This window comes from Carassius gibelio, chromosome B10 (genome assembly GCF_023724105.1).
Source record: "Carassius gibelio isolate Cgi1373 ecotype wild population from Czech Republic chromosome B10, carGib1.2-hapl.c, whole genome shotgun sequence".
Classification (NCBI taxonomy): domain Eukaryota; kingdom Metazoa; phylum Chordata; class Actinopteri; order Cypriniformes; family Cyprinidae; genus Carassius; species Carassius gibelio.
This window is the reverse complement of record NC_068405.1, coordinates 9343965-9370956: the sequence shown is the minus strand read 5'-3', so window position 1 is coordinate 9370956 and position 26992 is coordinate 9343965. Positions and strand designations below refer to the sequence as shown.

Here is a 26992-nt window from a genome sequence, read left to right as displayed (position 1 = left end):
TATGACCCCTTTAAATCATTTCAAATATCAGTATTCAGTGTTTTATGTTTAAAATGCATTGCATTATTTATGCTTTAAATATGCATTTGTAACTGCAGGTTAAATGCATCCATGTGTCCTCTGAGATACATTACAATGTAAATACATCTAAATGCCATTTCAGATGCGGATTCTAGAAATGTTTTCTAATGTTGGAATGAGAGAGACTAAGTACCAGATGAAGTGCTTCTTATGCTTAAGTTACCCAACGATACAAAATGGGTTCAAACTAAACACAATCTTGCTACTAAAAACGTGAATTAACTATTTTTAATGTAGCATATTTGCTCCTTTTCTATTTTGTACTTTTACTCTCAGTACTTAAGTATGTTTTATATAAAAATATATAATCATAATAAATAAGTATAATAAATAGTATAACTATCACATGACTTTTACTCAAGTAATATTCGAAACGGTGACTTCATCTTCTACCAAAGTCTTTTTCTGGTAAGATATCTGTACCTTTACTCAAGTGTGGCTTTCAGGTACTTTATCCACCACTGCATGAGTGTGAGTACATTTTCAGTTAATTTTCATTTTGGAGTGCCTTTCTGAACCAGTGGATCAGGATCTTCCACTAGTGGGAGTGTTCAGTGTGCAACAGTACTGTGACTATAAAGAGGATTAACTGAGAATATCCTCACATTTATTTTATAGTATTGATGTGGAACAAAACATCGAGACATTTTATCAATATTAAATGAAAAAATATTTGAGAGCAACTACAGCTTAAAAGTGTCTGGTTCAAAATACAAGTGCAAAACATAAAAAAATAAATGAATAAATAATTCACTTTCATATTCACCCTGTAGATTTCAGCATATGTTTGTTGCCAGGAGACTACATTGCTCCTAAAACAATACTGTGTTGTATTTTACCATGTACAGTACAGACCAAAAGTTTGGACACACCTTCTCATTCAGAGTTTTCTTTATTTTCATGACTATGAAAATTGTAGATTCACACTGAAGGCATCAAAACTATAAATTAACACATGTGGAATTATATATGGAATTATATAGATGACAAAAAAGTGTGAAACAACTGAAAATATGTCATATTCTAGGTTCTTCAAAGTAGCCACCTTTTGCTTTGATTACTGCTTTGCACACTCTTGGCATTCTCTTGATGAGCTTCAAGAGGTAGTCACCTGAAATGGTCTTCCAACAGTCTTGAAGGAGTTCCCCGAGAGATGCTTAGCACTTGTTGGCCCTTTTGCCTTCTGTGTGCGGTCCAGCTCACCCCTAAACCATCTGGATTGGGTTCAGGTCCGGTGACTGTGGAGGCCAGGTCATCTGGCGTAGCACCCCATCACTCTCCTTCTTGGTCAAATAGCCCTTGATGCCTTCAGTGTGACTCTACAATTTTCATAGTCATGAAAATAAAGAAAACTCTTTGAATGAGAAGGTGTGTCCAAACTTTTGGTCTGTACTGTAGCTCAGAGCAACTCTATGCAGTTTTGTGTATTTGTTGGTGATGATAGTCTAGTGGGCAAGTGCACCGACATATAACGCTGTTGTGTTACGAGCGTCCCGACTTTGATTCCTGGCTTGAGGACCTATCTCGACCCTGCCCCCTCCCTTTCATACTTCCCTTCTGGTCTGCTGTCCACTGTCATATCTTAAAGGGATAATTCACTTTCAAATTAAATTTTGGTATGTTTTAGCTTACCTCAAGGACATCCAAGATGTAGTTTTCTTTGTTTCCGCAGTATTTCCCATTTTGTTATTTTTAGGTCCTATCCATCAGATGTTCCTACCAGGGTTTACTGCGCATGCGCACATAAATACTGCGTCATTTTTCTCATGCTGAACAACAATAATTAATGTAGCCTATCTGCATTACTGTAGAGGTTTAGTGTTGAGGTAGGTGTAGACTTTAATAAAACACAATCTAATAGAAAAAATATTTATTGTTTGTTTCCAGTTGCTGTATCACTGCGAATATAACACATAATTACTGTATCTGCATTACTGTAAGGGTAGGTTTAGGGTTGTGGTAGGTGTAGATGTTAATAAACCATAACTATACAGGTAGCATTATTCGTTGTCAAATTGTACTACCCACTGCTTTAATGGAAGGTAACAAAATCTGACAGATCGACATAAAACTGTTAAGGTTTTTGCCAAATTTTCACACAATTTTCAAAATTCAAAATCACAAAAAGAAACTGCATAGAGTTGCTTAAGTGAGAAAATATGATCATGTTATTCCAAGACAAGTACATTGGTGCCAACGTCTGGCCATGATAAGAACTGAAACGCTATAAAACAAACCAACAGACCCCAACTAATCATTAATAACCCTTTAAATATTGCACATATAATTATTGTTAACGTCCTTCTTTTGTAAATATGATACATTCAGATTATTTTAACCACAAAGATTACAAATTCACATCATTATCTTGTGAAAAATGTAGAGAGAAGATTTCAGTGTTGCCATACCGGTGTCCTGACATTTTATTTAGACTTTAATAAAAACGCAATCTAATTGGTAGAAAATAATATTTATTGTTGGTTTCCTGTAGCTGTATCCCTTCTAGCTACAACCGCGAATATAACACATAATTACTGTATTTGCAGTACTGTAAAGGTATGATTAGGGTTGTGGTAGGTGTAGACGTTAATAAACCATAACTTTACAGTAGAATTTTTCGTTGTGGAATTGTACTACCCACTGTTTTAGTGGGAGGTAGGAAAATCTGACAGCGTAGGACAAATCGACAGAACACCGGCATCATAATTAAACAGTTTACCTAGTTATAATAATCAACTTTTTAAGGCTATCAATATGTCTGGTTAACACTGTGTACATTGGAAAGTGTCATTTTTGTGGCTCTGATCTCAAGATCTCTGAAAACAACTCAAACAATGATGGTAAATATCAGTCAGTCCTCTTCACTGTCCACAATGTATTTAGTTCTGACATACTCTCATAACAGTGGTTTGCTAATATTCTGAATGTTTTAATGCCCAAATATGAGTTTGCCTTCATCCTCATTATGGTTACAGTTTACGGTCAGTATTCCAGACCACTGTTCCTTACAGCATTAATGAAGTATGTTATGTAAATATGCTTTAGCAGCTAATACTGGAAACTAGAAATTATTGACACCACAAAATGCTAATTTTTGACAATAGTCAAGGCCAAAGGTTTGCAAAACACCCTAAAATGTGAACTTTTACTGTACCTTCCTGTGAGTGCTAAACAAATATATGAGCATATCTGTTAAAGTGCATGCTTAATTTGCATAATTATTGGAAAAAAAAACTGCACTGCATGCAAATATGTCATATAATGGAACAATGTGCAAGTATTATTTATTCATCTATTTAAATAAATAAATGCGTGATAGCTTGATTTTTTTTTAGCATGTTTGCAAACATTTAGCCAGGACTCTATATGGAGAATTTCCATTAAGCTGTAATTCATCACCTACACATTGACATTCACATTACACTTGTGCTAAAATAACTAAACGGGCAGCTAAAACGAATTCTCGCATTAAATATCTAAGCCTTGTTCATTTTTATTTTGTAGAAGCAACATCAATTCACTGATCTGGACTCTATCTAGGTTGTTTATGGAGCATGTTTGCACTATTGAAATTACACAACACCTCATCTACACTGCAGCTCAATGCAGGAACACAGTCTTTTGGGGATTCGGTCTTCATACTTCAAAAGTAGCATGTGCTCTGATTCACACAATGGATAATTCATGGATATCATACAGTCGACCTGAAACAGTTAAAAACCAGGGTTTAAATCAGCTTTGAGGAAGAATCTTTTTCCTGGTGAAGTGTTACATTCCCCAGATCATTGTCTGTCACTGTCACATTTATAAAGTGCCTCCATCTATTGTGCTTAGAACGGTTTTCCATGCAATGTGAATTTTCCCTGCTACAATACAGGAGTCTCAGTGCCCCCATGAATTCACATCAAATTAAGATATATACATACATACATATACACACACACACGCATATGGGTGCCTTGGAATCTGCATATTCCACATCTGGGACACATGGATAGGTAGCTTTCCTAATACAGGATGACTTGGAATGGCAAGCTGGTCCTGGTATGGAAGAGAGGCTTCAAAAGATGGCAGGGCACTGACTCCAGTCCTGTCTGTCTTTGGCTTCCCAGTAGCCTCCTTTATACATGTAGCTGCTCTCACCCGTCTCTGTATCAGTCCTTTTATCAAACCACAAGGGCTGGTAGCTCTCGGCCTCCTTACCTGTCAAATCCAGGACAAAACATCTGCAGTGAGATACTTTCCTAATGTTTGTAATGTATACTGCCTACTAGGTATATGAAACAATGAGTGGGTGAGGCTCTGTCTTACCCTCTTCTAGTGCGAGGTTGGCCTGCGCCTCTCTCTTCCTCCTCTCCAGTCTCTGACGCTCCTCCAGACACTGTTTCTCAGCGTTCGCTTCATCCCACAAGCCTGCCTCCATCAGCCGTTGGTCAGGACGTAGGCGGCTGTCAGTAGGGGCAACGCCATCCTCCGGCTCATTCAGAGTCAAAGCCAAAGAAGAGAAGTAATGCATGTTCTCTGCATTCTCACTGGAATTACAGAGGAAACAGAGAGAGAGCAGAAATTTACAAAAAAAAAATTTTTAAAAGATAAATAGATCAAGACACAAAATTACATTATTTACTTGTTAGCACTGGTGCTCTCATCTTCAGAAAGTTAGGAGCACAATCAAAAAATATCCCAGCCGACACATAACCGACCTTCAACATTGAAATATGGTTGAATTAAGGTCAGTTCTTTTTTCAACGTTGAAACAACTTTGCTGAAATGTTTAATGCAGAACAGTTGGAGCAGATAGATAGACGGATAGACGATGAACAGATAGATAGATAGACAGATAGACAGCCAGACAGATAGATAAGACAGACAGACAGACAGACAGACAGACAGACAGACAGACAGACAGACAGACAGACAGACAGACAGACAGACAGACAGATAGATAGATAGATAGATAGATAGATAGATAGATAGATAGATAGATAGATAGATAGATAGATAGATAGACAGACACACACACAGAGACAGACAGACAAATAGATAGATAGATAGACAGACAGACAGACACACACACAGAGACAGATAGATAGATAGATAGATAGACAGACAGACAGAGACAGACAGACAGACACACACTCAGAGACAGACAGACAGACAGACACACAGAGACAGACAGACACACAGAGACAGACAGACACACAGAGACAGACAGACAGACAGACAGACACACACACACACACACACACACAGACAGACAGACAGACACACACACACACAGAGACAGACAGACAGACACACACACACACACACACACACACACAGAGACAGACAGACAGACAGACACACAGAGACAGACAGACAGACACACACACACAGAGACAGACAGACACAGAGACAGACAAACAGACAGACACACACACACACAGAGACAGACAGACAGACAGACACACACACACAGAGACAGACAGACAGACACACACACACAGAGACAGACAGACAGACACACAGAGACAGACAGACAGACAGACACACACACACAGAGACAGACAGACAGACACACACACACAGAGACAGACAGACAGACACACAGAGACAGACAGACAGACAGACAGACAGACACACACACACAGAGACAGACAGACAGACAGACACACACACAGAGACAGACAGACACACACACAGAGACAGACAGACAGACACACAGACAGACAGATAAATAGACAGACAGATAGATAGACTTACGGCAGAGGGTATTTCTTCCACAGTAGTTTTGGTGGTAGAGTCTGATAGACAGTTTTCTGTTTGCCCTCAGATCCTCCAGAGCCGTGGCTGCTCTCTATGATCTTTGCGCTTTCCATTTTGTCATCCCACGTTCCAGAGAGAATGTATTGGGCACAACCTTCGCTGTCCATCACAACGCCTGTTACCTGTGTACATGCACACAAACATACTCCTGCGGTTACACTCAATGCCCAGCAGAGGGCAGCAGCACACAGCCTCACATTTCACATGCTAGAAAACCATCTGACTGAATGAAGGTGATTGATACACCGACCGACCTTGCGGGGAACATCCCTGGAGAAATAGCTGTATGGGGAGAATTTGAGGTGACATTTGTCCTTGTTCCTGTGGTTCATGATTATAATGTCCCCAGCCTGCATCAGGACAGAGAGTTATACGTTAATAACAATGACTGAGCTGCAGTGATGAAGAGCAGGTGTTTGGATTAGAGTTAAGTGACATGAACTGAACATTTATTAAGGAGGTTAATACGATTTATTTCAATTTCATGCCTTGATGGTCAATTAATTTTAACTGCATTTCCCACTGACTCAATCCAGAGCTGTAATAATTGTTTCCCGTTTCCTCTGCAGTAGGAAAGACAGGAGCGGAAGACAGATGGAGAAGAGCAGTGTCAATGGTGACTTTTCTCTACCAGATGGAGAGCTGAAGATGAGTAATGCCTCACCATGTGGGAACTCTCGAACCATACAGTTTACTCAAAAATGAAAATCCTGTCATCATTTTATCACCCTCATGTTGCTGCAACCCCCCCAAAAAAGTAAAATCTGACTTAACACATCAAATGGTTTTATTTGAGCACCATAATAAAGATTTAGAAAGAAAGGATTTCGATTTCAACTTATCATACAGCTTGAAAAGACTTGGGCCTGGTTTCACAGACAGGGCTTAGCTTAAGCCAGCACTACGCTATGTTTCAATCATTCATTTTTATTAACATCCATTAGAAAAAACATTCCTGGTATGCATCTTAAGACAAAACGAGGCCACTGACATATTTCAGGATCAATCAGTACACGTTTCTTTCAGTTGAAACAGCTCAGACTTACATTTTAGTCTGGGGACTAGGCTTAAGCTTTGTCTGTGAAACCCATGGGTTGGAATATAGCACTAAAACTAAACAATTACTTTTTTTTTGCTTTCATTAACTGAAATAAATAAAAACTTAAATATAAAATAGAAATATTGCCCTGGCGACTAACTGAAATAATACAATTTTAAGTTGAAGTACTAAAACTACTGTCACGTGATGGATTACATCTGGTTATTTTCTTTTGGTCCCTCCCAGTTCCTGTTTGCCCTTATATGGGTTTGTTCCTGATCTTATTACTTCATCATTGGTTAATACTCAGCACCTGTCAGTCCCTCATTATTTTTTCATTTAAGCTCTCTCCTCAGTTCTTTGAGTTGTCAGTTATTGTCTTAGTTTTACCCTGTGTGCGATTGTTCTTCATGTGGATTTAGCATCCTTTAGGTTTACTATTTAGATGATCTTCCTCTTCGTTTAGCTTCTTCATGCATTCTCCTAGCAGCAGTGTGGCAACTACTAAAATTAAAATGGATATAGAAAAAATAGAAAAGCTAAATAGAAATATTAATAAAGACAATATAATAATAAAATGACTGAAACTTGAAATTAAAATGAAAAAGTTAAAATAAAAACTAATTCAAAATATTAATTAATATAAAATAACTCGTGCATGAGCCATTTTTTTATTTAAATCATTTTGGGGTTTGTCAGCACCCGTCCCTATTCTCTTTCATTAAATAGAAAAAAGAGGATATTCTTTAAAGATTCAACTACTGTCATACACCTAGAAAGACGTGTAATATGGAATGTTATGTGTAACACGAACACATAACAAATAAAGAAAAACAAGAAAAAAAAGAAAAAGAAAAGAGTATGAAACCGTACACATACTTGATCTATCCACAGTTTGCCCACAATTATATTGTGCACAGTGGAGGTCACCTTACTCCACACATAATGATTCCCACTGGAGTGGAACCTCAGGTGAATGTTGCCTGCAGAGAGCAAAGAGAGGCACTGTGAGCAAACAGCAGGAGAAAGAGGGACATGTACATGGAAATAAACGCAAACAAGTTTGATTCACTCTTAAAAATATACTGAAGCTGCAGGGAGAAATGCAATAACCTTCAGTATATAAGGCTCTATAAAAATAAAAACCATTTCTCAAATGAATTTTTTTATATTATAACATTTGTTCTGTCAATCAATGTTTTAGGGTAACTCTGGATTGTATACTCAGTGTATCACTAGAAACTGGTTATTAGTCTAAAAGGAGCCATGACTGATGGATTTTGTATCTGTGTCTGTGTGTAATGATCTGATGTGCTCTAAAGGTGACTCATAGCTCATGATGGATCACCTAGCGGCATGATAGAGATGTATTTGCCACGAAATTTGCTGTCGATGGTGATCTCCTGCCACAGGGTCCAGCCTCGCTGTGATATCACATGGTGGGCAGCCGCCGGAGGGTGATGACTTATCTAAGAGAGAGAGCGTGAGAAAGAGCTGATCAGAGTGTCACACAATCACTGACAACATTTAATGTATTAAATATTATTAGGTAATTAAATATGTTCACCTGTTCACAGATGGAGCGGTATCCGTACTCCTCCACGCGGTCCAGCTCATAGGTCTCTCCCAGCAGGGGGTTGAAGGGCTTCCCCGTGCGGTGGACGGTAGTTGAATAAGACGAAACGGAGAAGGCGGCCACCAGACACATCTGCTCCAGAGAGGAGTCACAGCGTGCCGCCCGGTCCAGGAGCTCGCTGTATTCAAGATCCTCTGTCAAGCGCTGCAGCATCGATAACGGCTCGTTGAAGTTCACCTGGAAGTGAGGATTCAGACACACACCGATCCATGTCAAGATGCTGATCATAAAGATTTTGAGAATTTGAAGGTTCACCCCAAACTGAAAATGTTCTGAATATTTACTCACCCTCCGGGCAAGCCAAGATGTAGGTGAATCTGTGTCTTCATGTGAACAGATTTGGAGATTTGGTCTTAAGTGTAAATTTTTCGAAACTGAGAGTTATACATCTTCTGAAAGCTAAATAAATACGTTTTCTGTGGATGTATGATTTATTAGGATTGGACAATATTTAGCCGAGACACAATTATTTGAAAATCTGGAATCTGAGGGTGCAAAAAAATCGAAATGAGAAAATCACCTTTAAATTCTTAGCAATGCATATTACTAATAAATAAAAAGTCCTACTGATTTTTGGCGTAAGAAATAAATCGAAAATTTTGACCCATACAACATTTTTAGGGCTATTGCTACAAATATACTCTGGAGACTGGTTTTGTCGTCCAGGGTCACATATCACTTGCTCACTAATGGATGCTCTGGAGTGAATGGGTGCCGTCAGAATGAGAGTCCAAACACAGCTGATAAAAACTTCACAGTAATCCACACCACTCCAGTTCATCAGTTTATGTCTTGTAAAGCAGAAAGTTCTGTGTTTTGAATAAATGAATCAATCAATAAGCCCTTTCAGCATAAAAACTGTAAATTCTGGCCTAAATACAAGTCCATAATCCATAATAACGCTTCCTCCAGTGAAAAAGTCCATGCGCTGTTGTTCTCTAACAGTCAAATCCACCCACATATTACAACTGTTTTGGACTGTTTCTACTTGTGAATACATGCATATTTCTCACCTGATTCAGATGAGAGAAACAGTGTTATGAACAGAGGACTTTAACCAGAAGCAACAGTCTGAAGTGAAACATCTCCTGATGGATTTGTTCATCACACACATGCAGCTTTGACTGGAGTATTGTGGATTACTGTGATGTATTATTCCTCCTGTTTGGACTCCTGTTTGTGCAGAAGAACCAAATCCATTCCCATGAAGAAACAAACTCGCCTACATCTTGGATGGGAACATTTTCAGCAAATCTTCCTTTTTTGGTTGAAACATTACTTTATTTATAACAATCTGGGATTATCTCCCATAGCTCATAACTCTGTTGTATATAGGCTCCTCTTACAGGCATGGGGATCTTAGAGAGCTCCTTTCCAATGCAATTCTTCATGATGCTCCACAGGTTCAGGGAGTAGTTGGGCTTATCTGGGATACGACAGCGTCTACCCCTGCGCAGGTAGCTACCAGACCTGTCCTGTGTACACAGAGAGAAAACCCTATAGTGAACAAACATCTATTTAAGATGAATGCTATTTGGCATGTGTGGTTCTCCTTGGATATGTTATGTTTAAACAGAAGCTTAAACTCACATTGTCCTCCTGGCTCCAATTACTGGATAAACTTCCACTGGTCACGGTCTGATTACTGCTCAAGTGTTTAAGACATACACACACAGAAACACAAGTGAGAGCGGATATATCAAATAGCTTCTTACTGTAAATATGTGTTGTACTCACAAGCCACACTAGGGGAAGATCATTCATTATTCAAGCACAGAGTAGATAAACAATGTACAGATGCTGAAAAACTATTTGCTGTGTGCAATATTCCCCACTATAACATTATTCCACTTAGCATCCGCTATCATACGATCTCTCGTGGTGTGATCTGTATATATGGACCTGTGTTGTGAGTGATCGTCTGCAGGCACTGTGATGAAGGCGGGAGAGTCTTCCATGGCATCAAAGAACTCTATATCTTCATTCTCTTCACTGGATTCTCCCTCCGGTGTCCCCTCCGCCCCTTCTGAAGAGCAACACATGGACAATCTCATTTATTGACAGGGTCAATATTATAATATGACATTTGTACAACATTCGCATAAAACTGAGTGTTGCATTTTAAGCCTGGCATAATAACATGCATTTAGCATCATATTTATTAGTGTAAATAACATTTTTTTAACTTACTAATATTGTGATATTAAAATATTGGTCACACTTTATTTTAGGGTCCAGTTCTCACTATTAACTAACCATTAACTATGACTTTTGCCTCAATTAAATCCTTATTTGCTGCTTATTAATCGTTTATAAGGTAGTTGTTAAGTTTAGGGTATTGGGTAGAGTTATGGATGTCATGCATTATATGTACTTTATAAGCACTAATAAACAGCCAATATGTTAATAATAGACATGCTAATAAGCAACTAGTTATTAGTGTGAATTGGACCCTATACTAAAGTGTTACCATAATATTTACTTACTGATTATTAGTACATTTTAGTAATGGAGGGACATCATTTTTTTTTTATGTTTATTTAAGAATTCCTTTATGCTCATCAAGGCTTTACTTATTTGATCAAAACACATTGAAAACATTAATATTATGGAATATTATTGCAATATGAAATAGCTGTTTTCTTATTGAATATATTTTAAAATGTAATTTATAAAACCTAAGAATATCGGCATCATAACTCCAGTCTTCTTCAGTGTCTCATGATCTTCAGAAATCGTTCTGATATGCTGATTTGCTGCTCAAGAAACATTTATTATCATTATCAATGTTAAAAACAGTTGTGCTGCTTATACTTTTGTGGAAACGGTGATAGCTTTTTTTCAGGATACTGAAGATACGAAACTGTTAAATGGTGGTGTGCATTAAAACTATAAAATATAACTTCAGAATCAGAGTCAAAACAACTAATATACCTTTTTAAGGCTGTTTGTTCTTAACACTCAGTGTAGAGAAAACAGCAGCTTGGACAATCTGCAAAACATCGCTTATTGTGCTCTACAGGTAATAAAAATACCAGCTGAAAAGCCTCACTATTGTGTGTGCTGGGCGATTCTCTCCAGGCTCTCTCCAGACTGTTGTGTTGCTTGGCTAGCTGCTCGATAGTCTCCTCCAGGTGGTGGCGCTGTTCCCGCTCATACTGCAGCGCGCGCTGCCACCGCCGGCTGTGTGCCTCCGCTAGATCCACAAAGTCCTGGCAGGCCTGATCCAAAAACCAGATTCATCACAAATCCAGCCATTTGTAAAGATAAAATGTGTATGTTTATGCTAAAGCGGCAGGTTTAATATGCAGAGTCAACTACAAGTAAGCCACTGAGCCTCACATTGATCATAGCATTGGAAGTGATGCGGAAGAGAGTGGCTCGCTCGTTGACGGTCTTCAGTTTATCGACGCCGTCGCTGGCGGCCCGCAGGTCCTCCAGTTCACTGAGGGAGCGCTGGAGGGCCGCGCCGTGCTTCCCGATCAGCTCGTTGCAGGTGCTGAGGTCTTCAATCTTGCTGGCCAGAGACTTGAGCGACCCCTGGATCAGAGCTCGATCCGGCTGGGCTAGTGGACCCTCGTCTCCAGAGTCATCTGCACAACAGTTACACGCAGAGATAGATGATGTAAGTCAAGCACAGCTCTGTTTTTACTCTGACAGATCATTAACCGCTGGTATATGTGGAAGTGACAGTTCATTGGTCTGGACATCCACAGGGAAATGTATTACTTTTTTATTTTTATATAGGCTACACTATTTTAGGAAAGTGATTATCTTATGTTTAATATTCAAAGGCCCTCTAAATAATGTAAACACAAATATAACTATGATATACATTAACTATAAATGATTATTAACAGAACGTGGTCTTTATAGAGACTTAAATGAACCCCAATTCATTTTGTGATTCAATAGTTATTGAAGTGGGAAAAGAAATAGGACAAATTCAGGTCATCTTATAAAATATTAAAGCTGCGGTAGGGAACTTTTGACGCTCTAGCGGTTAATAAACAGAACTGCTTGCGTCTTGCGGAAGAACATCGTAGCCGGAGCTACTTCTCTCTGTTTATGTCTATGAAGAATCACAAAGGTACTGGGTTACTCCGCCGCGGTATCCCCGAAGCAATCTAAAATAGTCCGAATATAAACACTTATTATAGGTGCACCCTAGTGATTCAGGACAAGCTAAAAACACGGTTTGGAAAATGGATTCATGGTGTACTTGCTTATTATATACATTTTTCTACATTTTGAACACAAACAAAGTTACGGACCGCAGATCTGATTGGTTGTTTCTTTTCGGGAGCGGATGAATTTCTGCAAATGGCAATAGGACACTGGGAGGAGCCAGAGGAGCTTGATTTTTTTCACAGATTATCTGTCACATATTCTACTGTCAGGACATAATGACAGGTTTAACAAATATGTAAAAATATATTTTTACAAAAGTTACCTACTGCAGCTTTAATATTATAGTAACAAGTCATCCTGTGCCCCCTTTTTGTTTGTTCTTCTTTGCAAACTGAAGGATGATTCAGAATGATTCCAGTGATGAACAGAAAGTATGGCGTATTCGTTTGACTAAGGGAAGTTATTGTGTGTTATGATGTTCTGCAGCCAACAGAGATGGTCACTGCAGCGCTGCAAACTTTATAAATAGCACAAACGCACACAGACGCAGCGCTGGAGGGCTCTGACGTGACAGCTGAGAACTAAAACCCTCCTTTTGTGGAGGGCTTTTCAATTACAAGCATATTTTCCAGCCAAACCTTAAATGGATGCTGAAAAATGACCACAGAGATGGAAAGAAAGTCATAATGGGAGGAGATGGAGAAAGTGTGTGTGTGAGAGAGAGGTAACACATTTAAACAGAAAGCAGACAATCACAGGGAGAGACCCAGATTTAGATTTCACTGTAAGCTGAAGGACATCACAGCTGAATGTGTGCAGTAAGTAGCTGACAGAGTGTGAAGAGAGGCGTCATAATAACCAGCGACCCATTCAAAACACCAGATTTCTGTGAATGAACACGGTTACCATGGAAACAAGGTCACACGCAACTGGGAGGACAGCTATTTTTAGAAGCTATAAGGAAAATGAAAAAAAAAAAAAAAACGGCTAATGCGTTTGCTTTACCTGCTCTCTTACACAACATGGCCATCACTGACTGGAATACAGACGAGAACAGGCTGTGAATTGCATCTTGTGTGACAAAACACATTTTTGATAGCACTTGCTTGTGTGATCCTGGGGCGTCTGCTTGAGGAGAAGAGCAGAGCACACGCTGGCACACTGTTAACTGAAACTCACTCAGTCTGTATGTCAGAGACTGGAGCTGAAAGGGTAGAAGCGTGACCTTTAAATGACCTGCTGCACCCTGATCAGATCATCAGCTGACCCTGTATATGTTATATCTGGCATGCAACATATCTGAATGATTTCTGAAGGATCATGTGACGCTGAAGACTGTGATGATGCTGAAAATCCAGCTTTGATCACAGAAATAAATGACTTTTTTTAAAATTCAGATAATTTTAAACTGAAATAATATTTCACAATATTACTCTTTTTACTATATTTATGATCAAATAAATGAAGCCTACATATGAAATTGTTAAGAATACTTAAGCATTGTTTGCATATTTAATAATACAAAATAATTGATAATACATGAATAATAATAATATACATTAATAATAATATAAGTTAGATAATAATATACGTTAAGACAAAGACATTAAACTATTTGCAACCATTTACATTTTACAACTTTTGAATACAACTCAAAAGTTGTATTCAACCATTTACAACTTTTAATAATAATAATAATAATAATAATAATAATAAGATGTTTTTCATTGAATTATTATTGTTTTTTGTGGTGAAAAGCAGAAAAAGTAAATAATATAACTAATGCAAACATATTTATCTTATGTTTTTCCTTGTAATATTATTTATTTATTATGTAGCATTAGCATTTATATCATTTTAAATAAAATATGTATATCGCTGATTGGGAAATATAAGCATAAAAGCAAAACAATACCTAGTTAAACTTTTGCTGGTTAGGGAAAACAAATTAATTCGTTATAATAAAATAATGCATATCTTTGCAACATACTATATAGATATTTTGAACAAACTAAATGAGTATTTTTGAGTATTGTTGTTCAGTTCACACAAAAATATAAAATAACTACTATTTAAAAAAAAACGTTGTTCAAGCTACATTTTTACATTTGCTAGCAGAACTTTTTGCAAGTACAATTTTTATTTTTTTCAGTGGGGATCAACTGAACCCATCATCTGCAAAGATTACATGATCACTCGAATGCCAGCTTCAGTCATTTTACCCAAACTGTATCTAAGCCAAAGCGCCTTTAACCCAATCCAAACAAAAGACTGCCATTTTCTGCTTGCCAAGAAAACAATCAGGGGAAAGTGGATTAGTGTGGATCTCTCGAGAGCTGAATCAAAGAGGAGAGAATGAGAACTCCTCCAGTCTGATGACCCACATACAGACATTGTGTGCCTGCGTCTCCTGCCGAAGGTGCTCGACTCGTACTGCCTCGTCTTACATCACAGAGCCACATCTGCAGCAGAAGGAGTCCTGAAGCTGGCATTAAAATAGAGAGAACAGGGCAGACGTAAGAGGAAAAGGGAAATCAATTAAAGATCCCCTTCCTCTGACCTGCTGGAGATACATGAGTGACTCATCTCTGAATAACCACACCTAAACTAACAGCAGATCGCAGAACAGGCGAGATTCAGCGTAAAAGACTGGAAGGATCTTCGAAAACAGGCGACGGTTAAGATCACTGGCTGTCTGACAATCCAATTTGTCCCATCAGCCTGCTTACTCTGTATCACAGATAATCTGCTCTGCACCGAGTCCTGTTCTAAGTTCCTCACACTTACCACACTCAAAGAAACTTCAACGTGGACTCGTTTAACACCAAGGATTTGCTTGGAACAACCTAGTAACACCCTGACAACTGAACACAGGCAAACACTTCTCACATTACTTCAGAAAATGTTAAAACGTAGTTCTAAATGTAGCATATTGTGCTTTTGTGCAGTCGGGCATTAGCTCCATAGGTTTCTGATTCAAACCTAGACTAAGCTGTAAGCACTGAATGTCTTTAGCCCATAAAAGAGTGACTACATGCAAGCATTAACATGTTATATTAAATATGAATTGACTGATAGAGTAGCCACAATGTGCTTCAGAGAATCTATAAAAATACACTCATTCCTGTAACTGATCATATAAAGCCACTGCATACAGTTCTCTGAAATTAAAGCTAAAGTAGTATGTAACATTCCATTAAACTTACAAACTAAAACACAGGCTATAAGCATCGATGAACTCTGAATTTATTGTCCACTGAGACAAAAGGCAAATGTCTTTGCATAAATGGCAATCAAACATAAGTATTTATAATTTTTCCTACCTTCTCTTGAATCACTGATAAATACAAAGCAAGCAATGCTTATTTAGTGAAGATGATGTTAAAATGTAGCGTCTCCTCAGTCACCTTCCCAGCTTCCCTCCCATCCCTCTCGCTCCTGTTTTCCTTCTCCCCCTCCCTCTCTCCCCTCACATTCTCCAAGCTGCACGGTGGGCGGAGCTTAACAGCTCTTGTAAATGCAATCATGTAGGAGAAGCCGGACACAGTTCAATTATTTGTACAATTAAAATATATTTGAGTGTTCTCTCAAAATACAAGCACTAAGTTTTGTTAAGAAAAAAAATCCTCAGAACTGAAATAAAAAGTTTTCTTAAAAAATATCAATAGATAAACAATGAAATCTGTCTATAAAATATAAAACAAAAATGATATTTTTTGACTTTGCATAATACTGTGCATTTATAAATATATATATATATATATATATATATATATATATAAACAATCTTCATAATAATCATGAATAATACTACCCCCCAGTGGCATTTGTCTAAAATAAATTTATTTTGAATATTTTTTTAATGATTATAGAAAATACTCAAAAAAAAAAGATGTTTTGCCTTAGCAATAAAGAGGCAAATTCCAGTTGTTTACTATATATTGCTTATATAAACTATAAGGTTTTTTTTTTTTTTTTTTTTTTTTGAGTTAGGTTAAAAATGTACATCAGCTATTTCTTGATAGTACTTCCCACCGTGGCTCCAGTCAGTCATCTCTCACACACCTCCTCACTCTGTTTTCTCTACCTTTACCCTACCGACTACTTCAGAGATAGTGGGTCTGATAAATAAATCCAAATCTTCGACTTGTTTATTAGACCCTCTACCAACTCCTTTAGTGAAAGCTTGTTTTCCAGCCCTGTTGCCACTGATTCCTAAAATTGTTCACGCTTCACTTGTTTCTGGTTCTGTGCCTCCATCTCTTAAATCTGCTATTATTACTCTGTGCTTTTAACCATACTTGTCCTTCTTGATTTGAGCGCTGCCTTTGATCCTGTCTCACATAAGTTACGACATTAGCTTCTATTGGGATTACTGGCACTCCTCTGTCTTGGTTTAGGTCCTTTCTTTCTGGACGCACTCAGCGTATTCAATTAAAAAATTTCAGATCAAGAACATCTACAGTCACCGCTGGTGTTCCCCAGGGTTCTGTTTTGGGCCCGCTTCTTTTCATTATTTATATACTCCCTCTTGGCTATATTTTAAGAAAACATGGTATTCATTTTCATTGTTATGTGAATGACAACAAACTTGACCTGTCTGCCAAACCAACTGGTTAATTTCCTTCACCATCTTTGTCCAGCAGTTTAGCTGAAATTAAATACCGGGTTTCAGCTAACTTACAGTTTACAGTTTAATTGGAACAAAACTAAGACCCTTCTTGTTGGCACTACATCTGTTTTGTCTAATCTAATAATTTTTTCTTGTACATTGACAATAATGCAATCTGTCCTTCTTCTCAGGTTAAAAGTTTGGGTGTTATCATGGATAGCACACTGTCTTTTGAAACTCAAATGAATAATATCACACGGATTGCTTATTTCCACTTGAGTAATATTAACCGTCTCGGTCGCTTTCTCTCAAACAATAATACAGCAGTTCTTGTTCACGCACTAGTCACTTCAGGTATAGACTACTGTAATGCCCTCTCACCTCTAAATTGCTACGTAAGCTCCAGAATTCTGCAGCTCGTGTTCTTTCTAGAACACCCTATACTGAGCACATATCTCCAGTTCTTCAGCAATTGCACTGGCTTCCAGTAAAGTATCGCGTTGAATTCAAGATCTTGCCACTTCATAATCTTGCACCCCAATACCTCACTCAACTTCTTCAGGGTTACACCCCTTCACATGCTCTCAGATCCTCATCTTCAATTTCTCTTGTGGTACCATGGATTTGACTAACCACCATGGGTGCCAGATCTTTTAGCTATGCTACCCCCTGCCTATGGAACTCCTTTCCTCCTGATATTCGTAACAGTGATTGCCTGCTGACTTTTAAAACCCATCTTAAGACATATATTTTTATACAGGCTTTCTTATAATGTTTTATTGAGTCTTTACTGCACTTTATGTGTATATGCGGAGTGTTTGTTGTGCGTTTTTGTGATTTTTTTATTTATTTTTTATCTGTGCTTGGTTGTGAGATGTTTTGAACCAGGAAGTATGACCATATTAGCCCGGTCCTGTCAACACTGCTCTGGCTCCCTATCAAACATCGTATAGATTTTAAAATATTGCTTATTACTTATAAAGCCCTGAATGGTTTATCACCTCAGTATTTGAATGAGCTCCTTTTACATTATAATCCTCTACATCCACTACGTTCTCAAAACTCAAGCAATTTAATAATACCTAGAATACCAAAATCAACTGTGGGCGGCAGATCCTTTTCCTATTTGGCGCCTAAACTCTGGAATAACCTACCTAACATTGTTCGGGAGGCAGACACACTCTTGCAATTTAAATCTAGATTAAAGACCCATTTCTTTAACCTGGCTTAGACATAACATACTAATATGCTTTTAATATCCAAATCCGTTAAAGGATTTTTAGGCTGCATTAATTAGTTAAACCGGAACCGGAAACACTTCACATAACACCGTACTTTCTACATTATAAGAAGAATGGCATCTACGCTAATATTTGTCTGTTTCTCTCTTGTTCCGAGGTCACCGTGGCCACGAGATCCAGTCTGTATCCAGATCAGAGGGTCACTGCAGTCACCCGGATCCAGTACGTATCCAGACCAGATGGTGGATCAGCACCTAGAAAGGACCTCTACTGCCCTGAAAGACAGCGGAGACCAGGACAACTAGAGCCCCAGATACAGATCCCCTGTAAAGACCTTGTCTCAGAGGAGCACCAGGACAAGACCACAGGAAACAGATGATTCTTTTGCACAATCTGACTTTGCTGGAGCCTGGAATTGAACTGCTGGTTTCGTCTGGTCATAGGAGAACTGGCCCCCCAACTGAGCCTGGTTTCTCCCAAGGTTTTTTTCTCCATTCTGTCACCGATGGAGTTTCGGTTCCTTGCCGCTGTCGCCTCTGGCTTGCTTAGTTGGGGTCACTTCATCTACAGCGATATCATTGACTTGATTGCAAATAAATGCACAGACACTATTTAAACTGAACAGAGATGACATCACTGAATTCAATGATGAACTGCCTTTAACTATCATTTTGCATTATTGACACACACTGTAAAAAATTTCCTGTAGAAATTACAGTAACTTACTGGCAGCAGTTTGCCAGTAACTTACTGTAAATTAAACTTACAGTAAAAATACTGTATTCATATTTACAGTACCATTTAACTTGCTGTAAATGTATTTGCAGTAATATATTTTTTTACTGTAAAACACAATTATGTTTTTTTCTCCTTTTATATATTTTAATACAATAAAATATTACTTTACACTGTGAAATTTACTGTAATTGGTTCACTTTTATTATGTATTGTAAAACTTTACAAATTATTGTATTTCAACAGGTCTCATGTCTCAGTAGTAAAAACTATAAAAAGAAACAAAAGACTGTTTAACTTCTTTTATTGGTTTAATAGTTAAATTGTAATACTTGAAATAACATTTTAATATTCTTGCAGATTGTACTTTCAGTTTTCCAAAAACTTGAATACATTTCATTTATACATAAAAGTTTCATATTAAGAGCATTTTAAAACAACAGACATGAACAGATTCAGTCATAAGAACAATCTTAAAAATTTACAAATTCAGAAAACTCCTGTGTAGAATGTATTTGCTCTTAGTAGCTTAATAGTTTTGCCAGCTGAAATCCAGAAACTCCTTAAAGGGATAGTTCACCCAAAAATCAGAATTAGGTCATTAATAACTTACCCTCATGTCGTTCCAAACCCGTGAGTCTTCCGTTTATCTTGAGAACACAGTTTAAGATATTTTAGATTTAGTCCGAGAGCTCTCAGTCCCTCCACTGAAGCTGTGTGTGTGGTATACTGTCCATGTCCAGAAAGGTAAGAAAAACATCATCAAGGTAGTCCATGTGACATCACAGAGTCGGTTAGAATTTTTTGAAGCGTCGAAAATACATTTTGGTCCAAAAATAGCAAAAACTATGACTTTATTCAGCATTGTCTTCTCTTCCGGGTTTGTTGTGAGACAGTTCAAAACAAAGCAGTTTGTGATATCCAGTTCATGAATCATTCGATGTAACCGGATCTTTTTGAACCAGTTCACCAAATCAAACTGAATCATTTTATACTGTTCGCGTCTCCAATACGCATTAATTCACAAATTACTTAAGCTGTTAACTTTTTTAATGTGGCTGACTCGAGAACGAGTCAGTATTTTGTTCATTATCTGGCTCAGCTCGGTGTTCATCTTCAGTTCTCTCTTCACAGCAGTTCAGTCAGTGTACTGTTTGAGTAAATTAATTACTCCGGGATATTGGTTTGTTTGAACTCAGAAGTGTCAGCCACATTAAAAAAAGTTAACAGTTTAAGTAATTTGTGGATTAATGCGCATTGGAGATGCGAACCGTTTAAAATGATTCAGTTCGATTTGGTGAACTGGCTCAAAAGGATCCAACTACATGGAGTGATTCGTTCATGAACCGGATATCACAAACTGCTTTGATTTGAACTCTCTCTCACAACAGACACGGAAGAGAAGACAATGCTGAATAAAGTTGTATTCTTTGCTATTTTTGGACCAAAACGTATTTTCGATGCTTCAAAAAATTCTAACTGACCCTCTGATGTCACATGGACTACTTTGATGATGTTTTTCTTACCTTTCTGGACATGGACAGCAGACCGAACACACAGCTTCAATGGAGGGACAGAGGACATAAATGGAGGTCTCACGGGTTTGGAACGACATGAGGGTGAGTTATTAATGGGTGAATTAATTTTTTTGGTGAACTATCCCTTTAATAAAGGAGGATACATGAGGGTTCAGACCAGAGTTCTTCCTTTGCACCATCTTCCTACTTCTTTTGATGACGTGGAACTTTGAGGAGCACTTGCTGTTGTCAGGGTTAACATTTAACCTTTACATAACAGAAAAAAAAGTTAGATCATTTGATGTGAAAAATGTCTAACAAAACAACCAAATACTCACAACACAACCAAATACAGAGATGCACTGCAAATGGCACAGAACACAACGGAAATATTTCCAGGGGACCCAATATGTGACGAACCCGGATGGAGCATGTTTAGTACTCAACGTCTACTTTTGTTTTCTTGCAAAAAATACAGAGATTACATATTTATGACATACAACTTTATATACAATATAAAAAATGTAAAAAGAACATGAGGGTGAGATATTAATCTATACATTAGTAACATTGTAAAAAAAAATTGTAATGTTATGTTTAAATAAGTTTCATAGGTAAGAAATGTAAGGTAATGTAGGGTCCAAAGATGAAACAGCTAATTTTAAAGTTGAGACACACACAGATAAATAAAGCATATTACGAAAACTTTTTTGTATAAAATGTATTTATTTGCAACAGTTATGTTAACAGCAATAATAAGACATTTATGTCCTAAGTACAGCTATTAAGCTGATATACACCATGCTGCTTTGTCACAAGAACATCCCAGGTTAAAATAATGAGGAAATTACGTTGGATAAATCCGAAATCGCCCCCTTAACACTCATTCACTCATTTCTACATTAGTCCACTAATACGGTTCACTTGAAGCTGTAAATGAAAACGAGTGAGTGAATTCGGACAGCCGTTGATCGCGCATTGGATGTACACAGTCGGGTTCGTCACTTACTGGGGTCCCCTGAAAACATTTCCATTATGTTCTGTGCCATTTGCGGCGCATTTTCGCGAACGAGATTATGTTATTCTCCCGATGCTGATGTACAGAACAAATGTTACATTTGAAGTAGACATATTTTTCTCTTGGTTGTTTAGTTTCCTTAACTTTAGATTTATGTGTTTGCGGTAACGTTAAATGTGAGACTGAGGGGCGGAGAGGCTTTGGAAAGTGTATGAGCATTCAGGAACTGCACACGAAAACCTTAAATTCGCCGTGTTTTTATGCCCTTTGGCATGATTAATAAAGGTGTATAATGTCTCCACAGAGACGCCAGTGTTTGCACACGACACGAACATTGCAGGTTTTACTCTAGCACTACAAGCATGACGTGCATTTATATGGGGTAATCAGTTAACAGCAAGCGATAATAGCGGGAAAAAATCCGACTGACTTTAAGCTAAATCCACGAAAGCTTTGTTGTTCGGCTAACAGTTCACATGAACACTCACCAGCTCCTGGAGTGGTCAAACCCAAGACAGAGACCCGTTAATGTCCATATTTTGACGGTGAAACGTTCAGAAAAGGGAAAGAAAGGAAAGAAATATGAATGTTTGCACAGTGTCACCACAACTCTCTCTAGCTCTCTTCACAGCATAAATGTGAGGTGACTGCGCGCCGTTCAGTGGTAGCGTTTTTTTATTTATATTTTTGTTTTAGTTAAACCAAAGATATAATATATTTAAAGTAAAAGAAGTAATATTTGTACCCACCTTTGCATCTGACTGGTTCTTTTCGCATCTGTGTGTCTTGTTTTCTTCTTTCTCCAAGTGGGAAATAAAACTTGATCTGTGATTGGTCAGGTTTCGCGCTCATTTTTTCTTTACTGTATTTAGATTTACAGTAAATTAAAAATACTGTAATTTAGTGTCGCCAAGAGGGTATTCCCCAAAATGTAACTTTAAAATACAGTAATATGCTGTATAACTGTCCTACAGTAAAATACAGTTCATTTTACAGTTAAATACTGTTAAATTTACAGACATTTCTAACAGTGCACTGTTCTCTTAATGAATGTTGTTCAGTTGTTTGACGCAATGTATTTTGTTTAAAGCGCTATATAAATAAAGGTGACTTGACTTGAGTTGAAAGGCGGCATTAAATAAAACGCACTAAGTTATTATTTTTAAATAAGGGATATTCAAGACATAGGAAGACATTTTATGTAGGAAATCATTTTACTGTTCATTATGTTCTCAGACTTTAAATGTGAGTTTAGATTAAACTGGTTGGTAAATCTGCGACAAATCATTTCTGATTGTTTATGATCATTTTACACATTTGAAAATAATACTAAAATTTCCAAAACTGCAAAGTATTGGAAATATCTAGTATTGGAAATACCCAGATTACAGCCCTGCACACCAAGTGCATTCTGGGATGCTTTTGATTGGCACTGCGAGTGCGACCCATAACTCACCTGAATGGGGCATCATTTGTGTGGCGTTTGCTTTGGCCTGCTGCAGAGCAGAAACCCAGCGCTGACACTCGCCCTCTGAATACGCCTTCAGGTGGTAGCTCCGCCCCCCACTCGTCAGCACAAAGTGACAGGTGTCGCCCACCTCTATATGCAACGCTGCCAAGGTAATCGTGCCTCGGCAGGTGTGTGCCATTTCTGCTTGAGTCCTAAAGACAGATTTACATATACACAATCACATATTGATGTGAGTTTAAGAGGGAGCCAGCTGAAAGTCACAGATCCACAGAATCACAAACACGCTCTTATAATAGTGATAGACTGATATATCAGCCTGAATGATTAACTGGCCATTCAAAGATGCTCAACATAACTGTGTCAGGCCCAAAATCTACCAGCAGCCTTGCCAACAGATAATGCAGTTTCTAAACAAATACTTCAAAATTGAGAGTTAATTATTGCATATCATTATGAATTTATTATTGTGAGTAATAATTGTGAATTTGTTTTTTTAAATATTGTATATAATTGAGAAAATGTTTATTATTATTATTATTTTATTAGAATTTAGTCATTTTATTGTGATAAATCATGCTGTAAATAACATGTGAATATATTATTGTGAGTAATTATGCTGTAAAAATAATTTACTTTTATTATACCATCATTATGAGAGAATTTATTATTGTGAGTAATTGAGTAAATATTTATTGCCAATTGTTTTATTATTATGAGTGTTATGGTATAGAAATTACTTTTGGATGTAGGCCTTTATTTGTGATAAATGATGCTGTAAATAATATTTTTTTATTTTATTATAATGAGTGAATTTATTCATGAGTAATTATTGTGTTAAATATTTTATTCTATTATGTGAAGCTTCATAATTGTAATTATTGGGTAAAATAATTTCTTGTTATTATTGTATTATTATGAGTGAATTTGTTGTTGTGAATAATTACTAAGAAAATAATAATGTATTGTTTTTTTAATACGTGTGACTTAAGTATATTAAGAAATTATTGGTATAAATTATTATTTTTATTATTTAATTATTTTGATTACATTTACTATTCTGTAATAATTATAGAAGGTAATTTTACATAATTGTACTGTTCTAAGTGAATATATTGTTATTGTGTGGGGAAAATATATATTTGATTTGCATTTGATCATATAGCTTAATCAGAGCAACATTAATATCATATCCACAGAAACTGCAGTATAGCAAGCTAATATGTACAGCTGCAAAGATGACAAGGCCTCTGAAGGGTACAAAAGCAATCATCATGTGAGAGTACATTAATAATAATAATAAATAATATTCAAAATAGAATATCATTTTTATTTCAGAGGGTCCCAAAGGAACACTAAACCAAGTTTATGACACTGACTGAGCATTTCACTACTTAACAGCGTCAGATTTCACTGAAGCACAGTATCTCGAAGCATCCTGGAAAACATGATAATTAAGTTTCACGCGAACTTGTGGATTCGTGCGGCTACGAAATTCATGTTTATTTTTTCATTCACTGTATGTACAGTATAAAAGTATAGTATTAAAACACTGTACGTTAAATAGAGTTTTTCAGTAAGGCCCTCTTTCCTTGAATTGAAACTTGATCTAGATGCTCCAGATGTCCTCATTACTAATTATAAACAGGACAGGAGAGGCATTGTTGCAGCACTGACAGCTCAGACTTGTGTTTAAATATGTCAGAGGTGCCCACAGGAGCCAACACGTTTTTAATTAGAACTTCTGAGCAACCCGTATCCCAACTAAGGTCAAATAATGTAAAAGGGTGAGACAGCAAAGTCACGCGCGCCGCGATCGAGTCCCGAGCGCATCAAAGCGCGCGCAGCGTTACCTGTAGTACGACAGGAGGCCGTTGCTCAGGACGAACCACCGGCGCTGGTAACCCTTCAGGTAGTTGGTCCATTTAAAAAGCCATCCTTTATAAGCGTCCGGGCCGGGACCCTGCGCAGCTGAAGGGGACGGAAGGGTCCGAGCCACCAGCTCGGTCATGTTGAGTGCTGCTGTCTGTCTCAACGCTGCGGATCACGCGCCAGACACCTGCCTCACCGCGCGCGTCCCGCCGCATGCATGCAACGCACAGAGGGCATGATCGAGCGAGGAGTCAAATTTGCGGCCACCGCGAGGAGAGGCGGCGCTTCCCAGAGATGTGATGGGAAACTGATGCTGCTCGGGGGAAACACGGCGGATGACGCACAGATTGCTCAGAATCTGCCATATGACGCAAAGACATTAGAGAGGAGAACGGATGCACAGGCTTTAAAAAGCTCAAGAATGTGCATCCCGAGATAAGCTTTGCATGAATGCGACAGCTAAGGCTGCATCTGATATCGATTAGATTCTTGATCCTTGCATTATGGCATTTGGTGCTGTAAAGTCACGCGCTGTTTTTCCTCTCCGGATTATGTACATTGCATTACTGAACTGATGTATTGAACGCAGCTCGCTGTGCTAGCCACGAGATGGCGCCACAGTAAATAGTGATAGATAGTATAGTGTGTTTATTATTTACTCACACTCGCGTGGTTATGTTACAAACCGGATATTTCTGTGGAATACGAAAAGGTTCATTCTCAAGTATCTTCTTCACTCAGCTCTTAACTAAAACAGAACAAAAATATCATAAAAGTAGCTCATACATCAACGTCTGCAAGATGTCTGTTAAAGATCCTGTTAAAGATCACTAACATCTGTCAGATGTTTATTATTTTGAATTATTATTCAAAAGAATCTAGCTTTCTACTAAGCTCGCAATTAAGTCACCAACTCCCCCTGGTGTTGTTCTAATGCTGTCCTTCTTTCCTTTAGAGATGTCAAAAGTAGAAATCCTTTAAAAAGAGAAGTCAGAGGAACACTAGCATTACGGTATTAGTTCAGTTATAGACCAATATCTCAGACATCCAATATTTGCAAACTTATGGAAAGAATGGTTAGAATAGAGAATAGAATAGGATTTGGAAAAGGGAGGAATACATGGATTCAGTTTTAAGTTTGGAAAATGAAATGAACGCTCAAAGAGGAAGGCTCATGTTAGTGAAAAAGAAAATGCAAAAAGCCATAAAGGAGGTTGAAGATTGGGCAAGGACAATGGGGTTTCAGATTTCCTTTGGCAAAAACCCAGGTTATATGTTTTTCGAATAAGAAAATGAATCCTCTTCTGAATATAAAAATGTATTGGCAGCAGCTGGAACGAGTTAATGTAGTCCGATTTCTTGGAAATTGGTTGTACTCAAAATTAAACTTCAGAAAACATATTCAGAAGCTGATAGAAAAATGTAAGGGATAAACATATTAAGATGCTTATCTTGAGCTGAATAGGGGGCAAGGCCTCACAATCAATGGAAATAACACATAAAGCAGTAATAAGAGCCAACATTTATTGGCTGTTTGCATGGTGTATAGTTCTGCAAATAAAACTTGGACAAAAAAAACTGAGAAGATACAAACGCAGGTCGTCACCTGTTATCATTAGCACTGGACTAGCATTAAGGGTCACTTGGAAAGCTACCCAGTCAAGATTATTTTAAGAGAATGTTGGGAGTATGCAGCTAAAGAATTTGCATGGTTTAGTTGGATTGTTGGGAAGGAAGCACAGAGAATGAGTCTTGGTGAGACTGATATTCATCCATCAGTGGTGATTCTGGTTGTGTACAATGCCATTCATAAAGAGATCAAAAGCAACGACAT

At 37.7% G+C, this 26992-nt stretch overlaps 1 protein-coding gene across 1 annotated transcript; it reads right to left on the bottom strand.

Annotated features, from left to right (window-relative positions):
- Positions 1-1936: 1936 nt before the first annotated feature.
- LOC127966282 (oxysterol-binding protein 2-like) lies at positions 1937-25750 on the bottom strand. The gene is made up of 14 exons (XM_052567175.1): positions 25140-25750; positions 23275-23480; positions 11907-12157; positions 11617-11785; positions 10467-10590; positions 10155-10209; positions 9911-10039; positions 8496-8741; positions 8277-8397; positions 7808-7911; positions 6144-6239; positions 5827-6011; positions 4393-4613; positions 1937-4284 (listed from the first exon to the last, which is right to left on the bottom strand). The coding sequence occupies exons 1-14, from the start codon at positions 25295-25297 to the stop codon at positions 4142-4144; spliced, it is 2208 nt and encodes a 735-aa protein (XP_052423135.1). The 5' UTR covers positions 25298-25750; the 3' UTR covers positions 1937-4141.
- Between the last annotated feature and the right edge of the window lie 1242 nt (positions 25751-26992).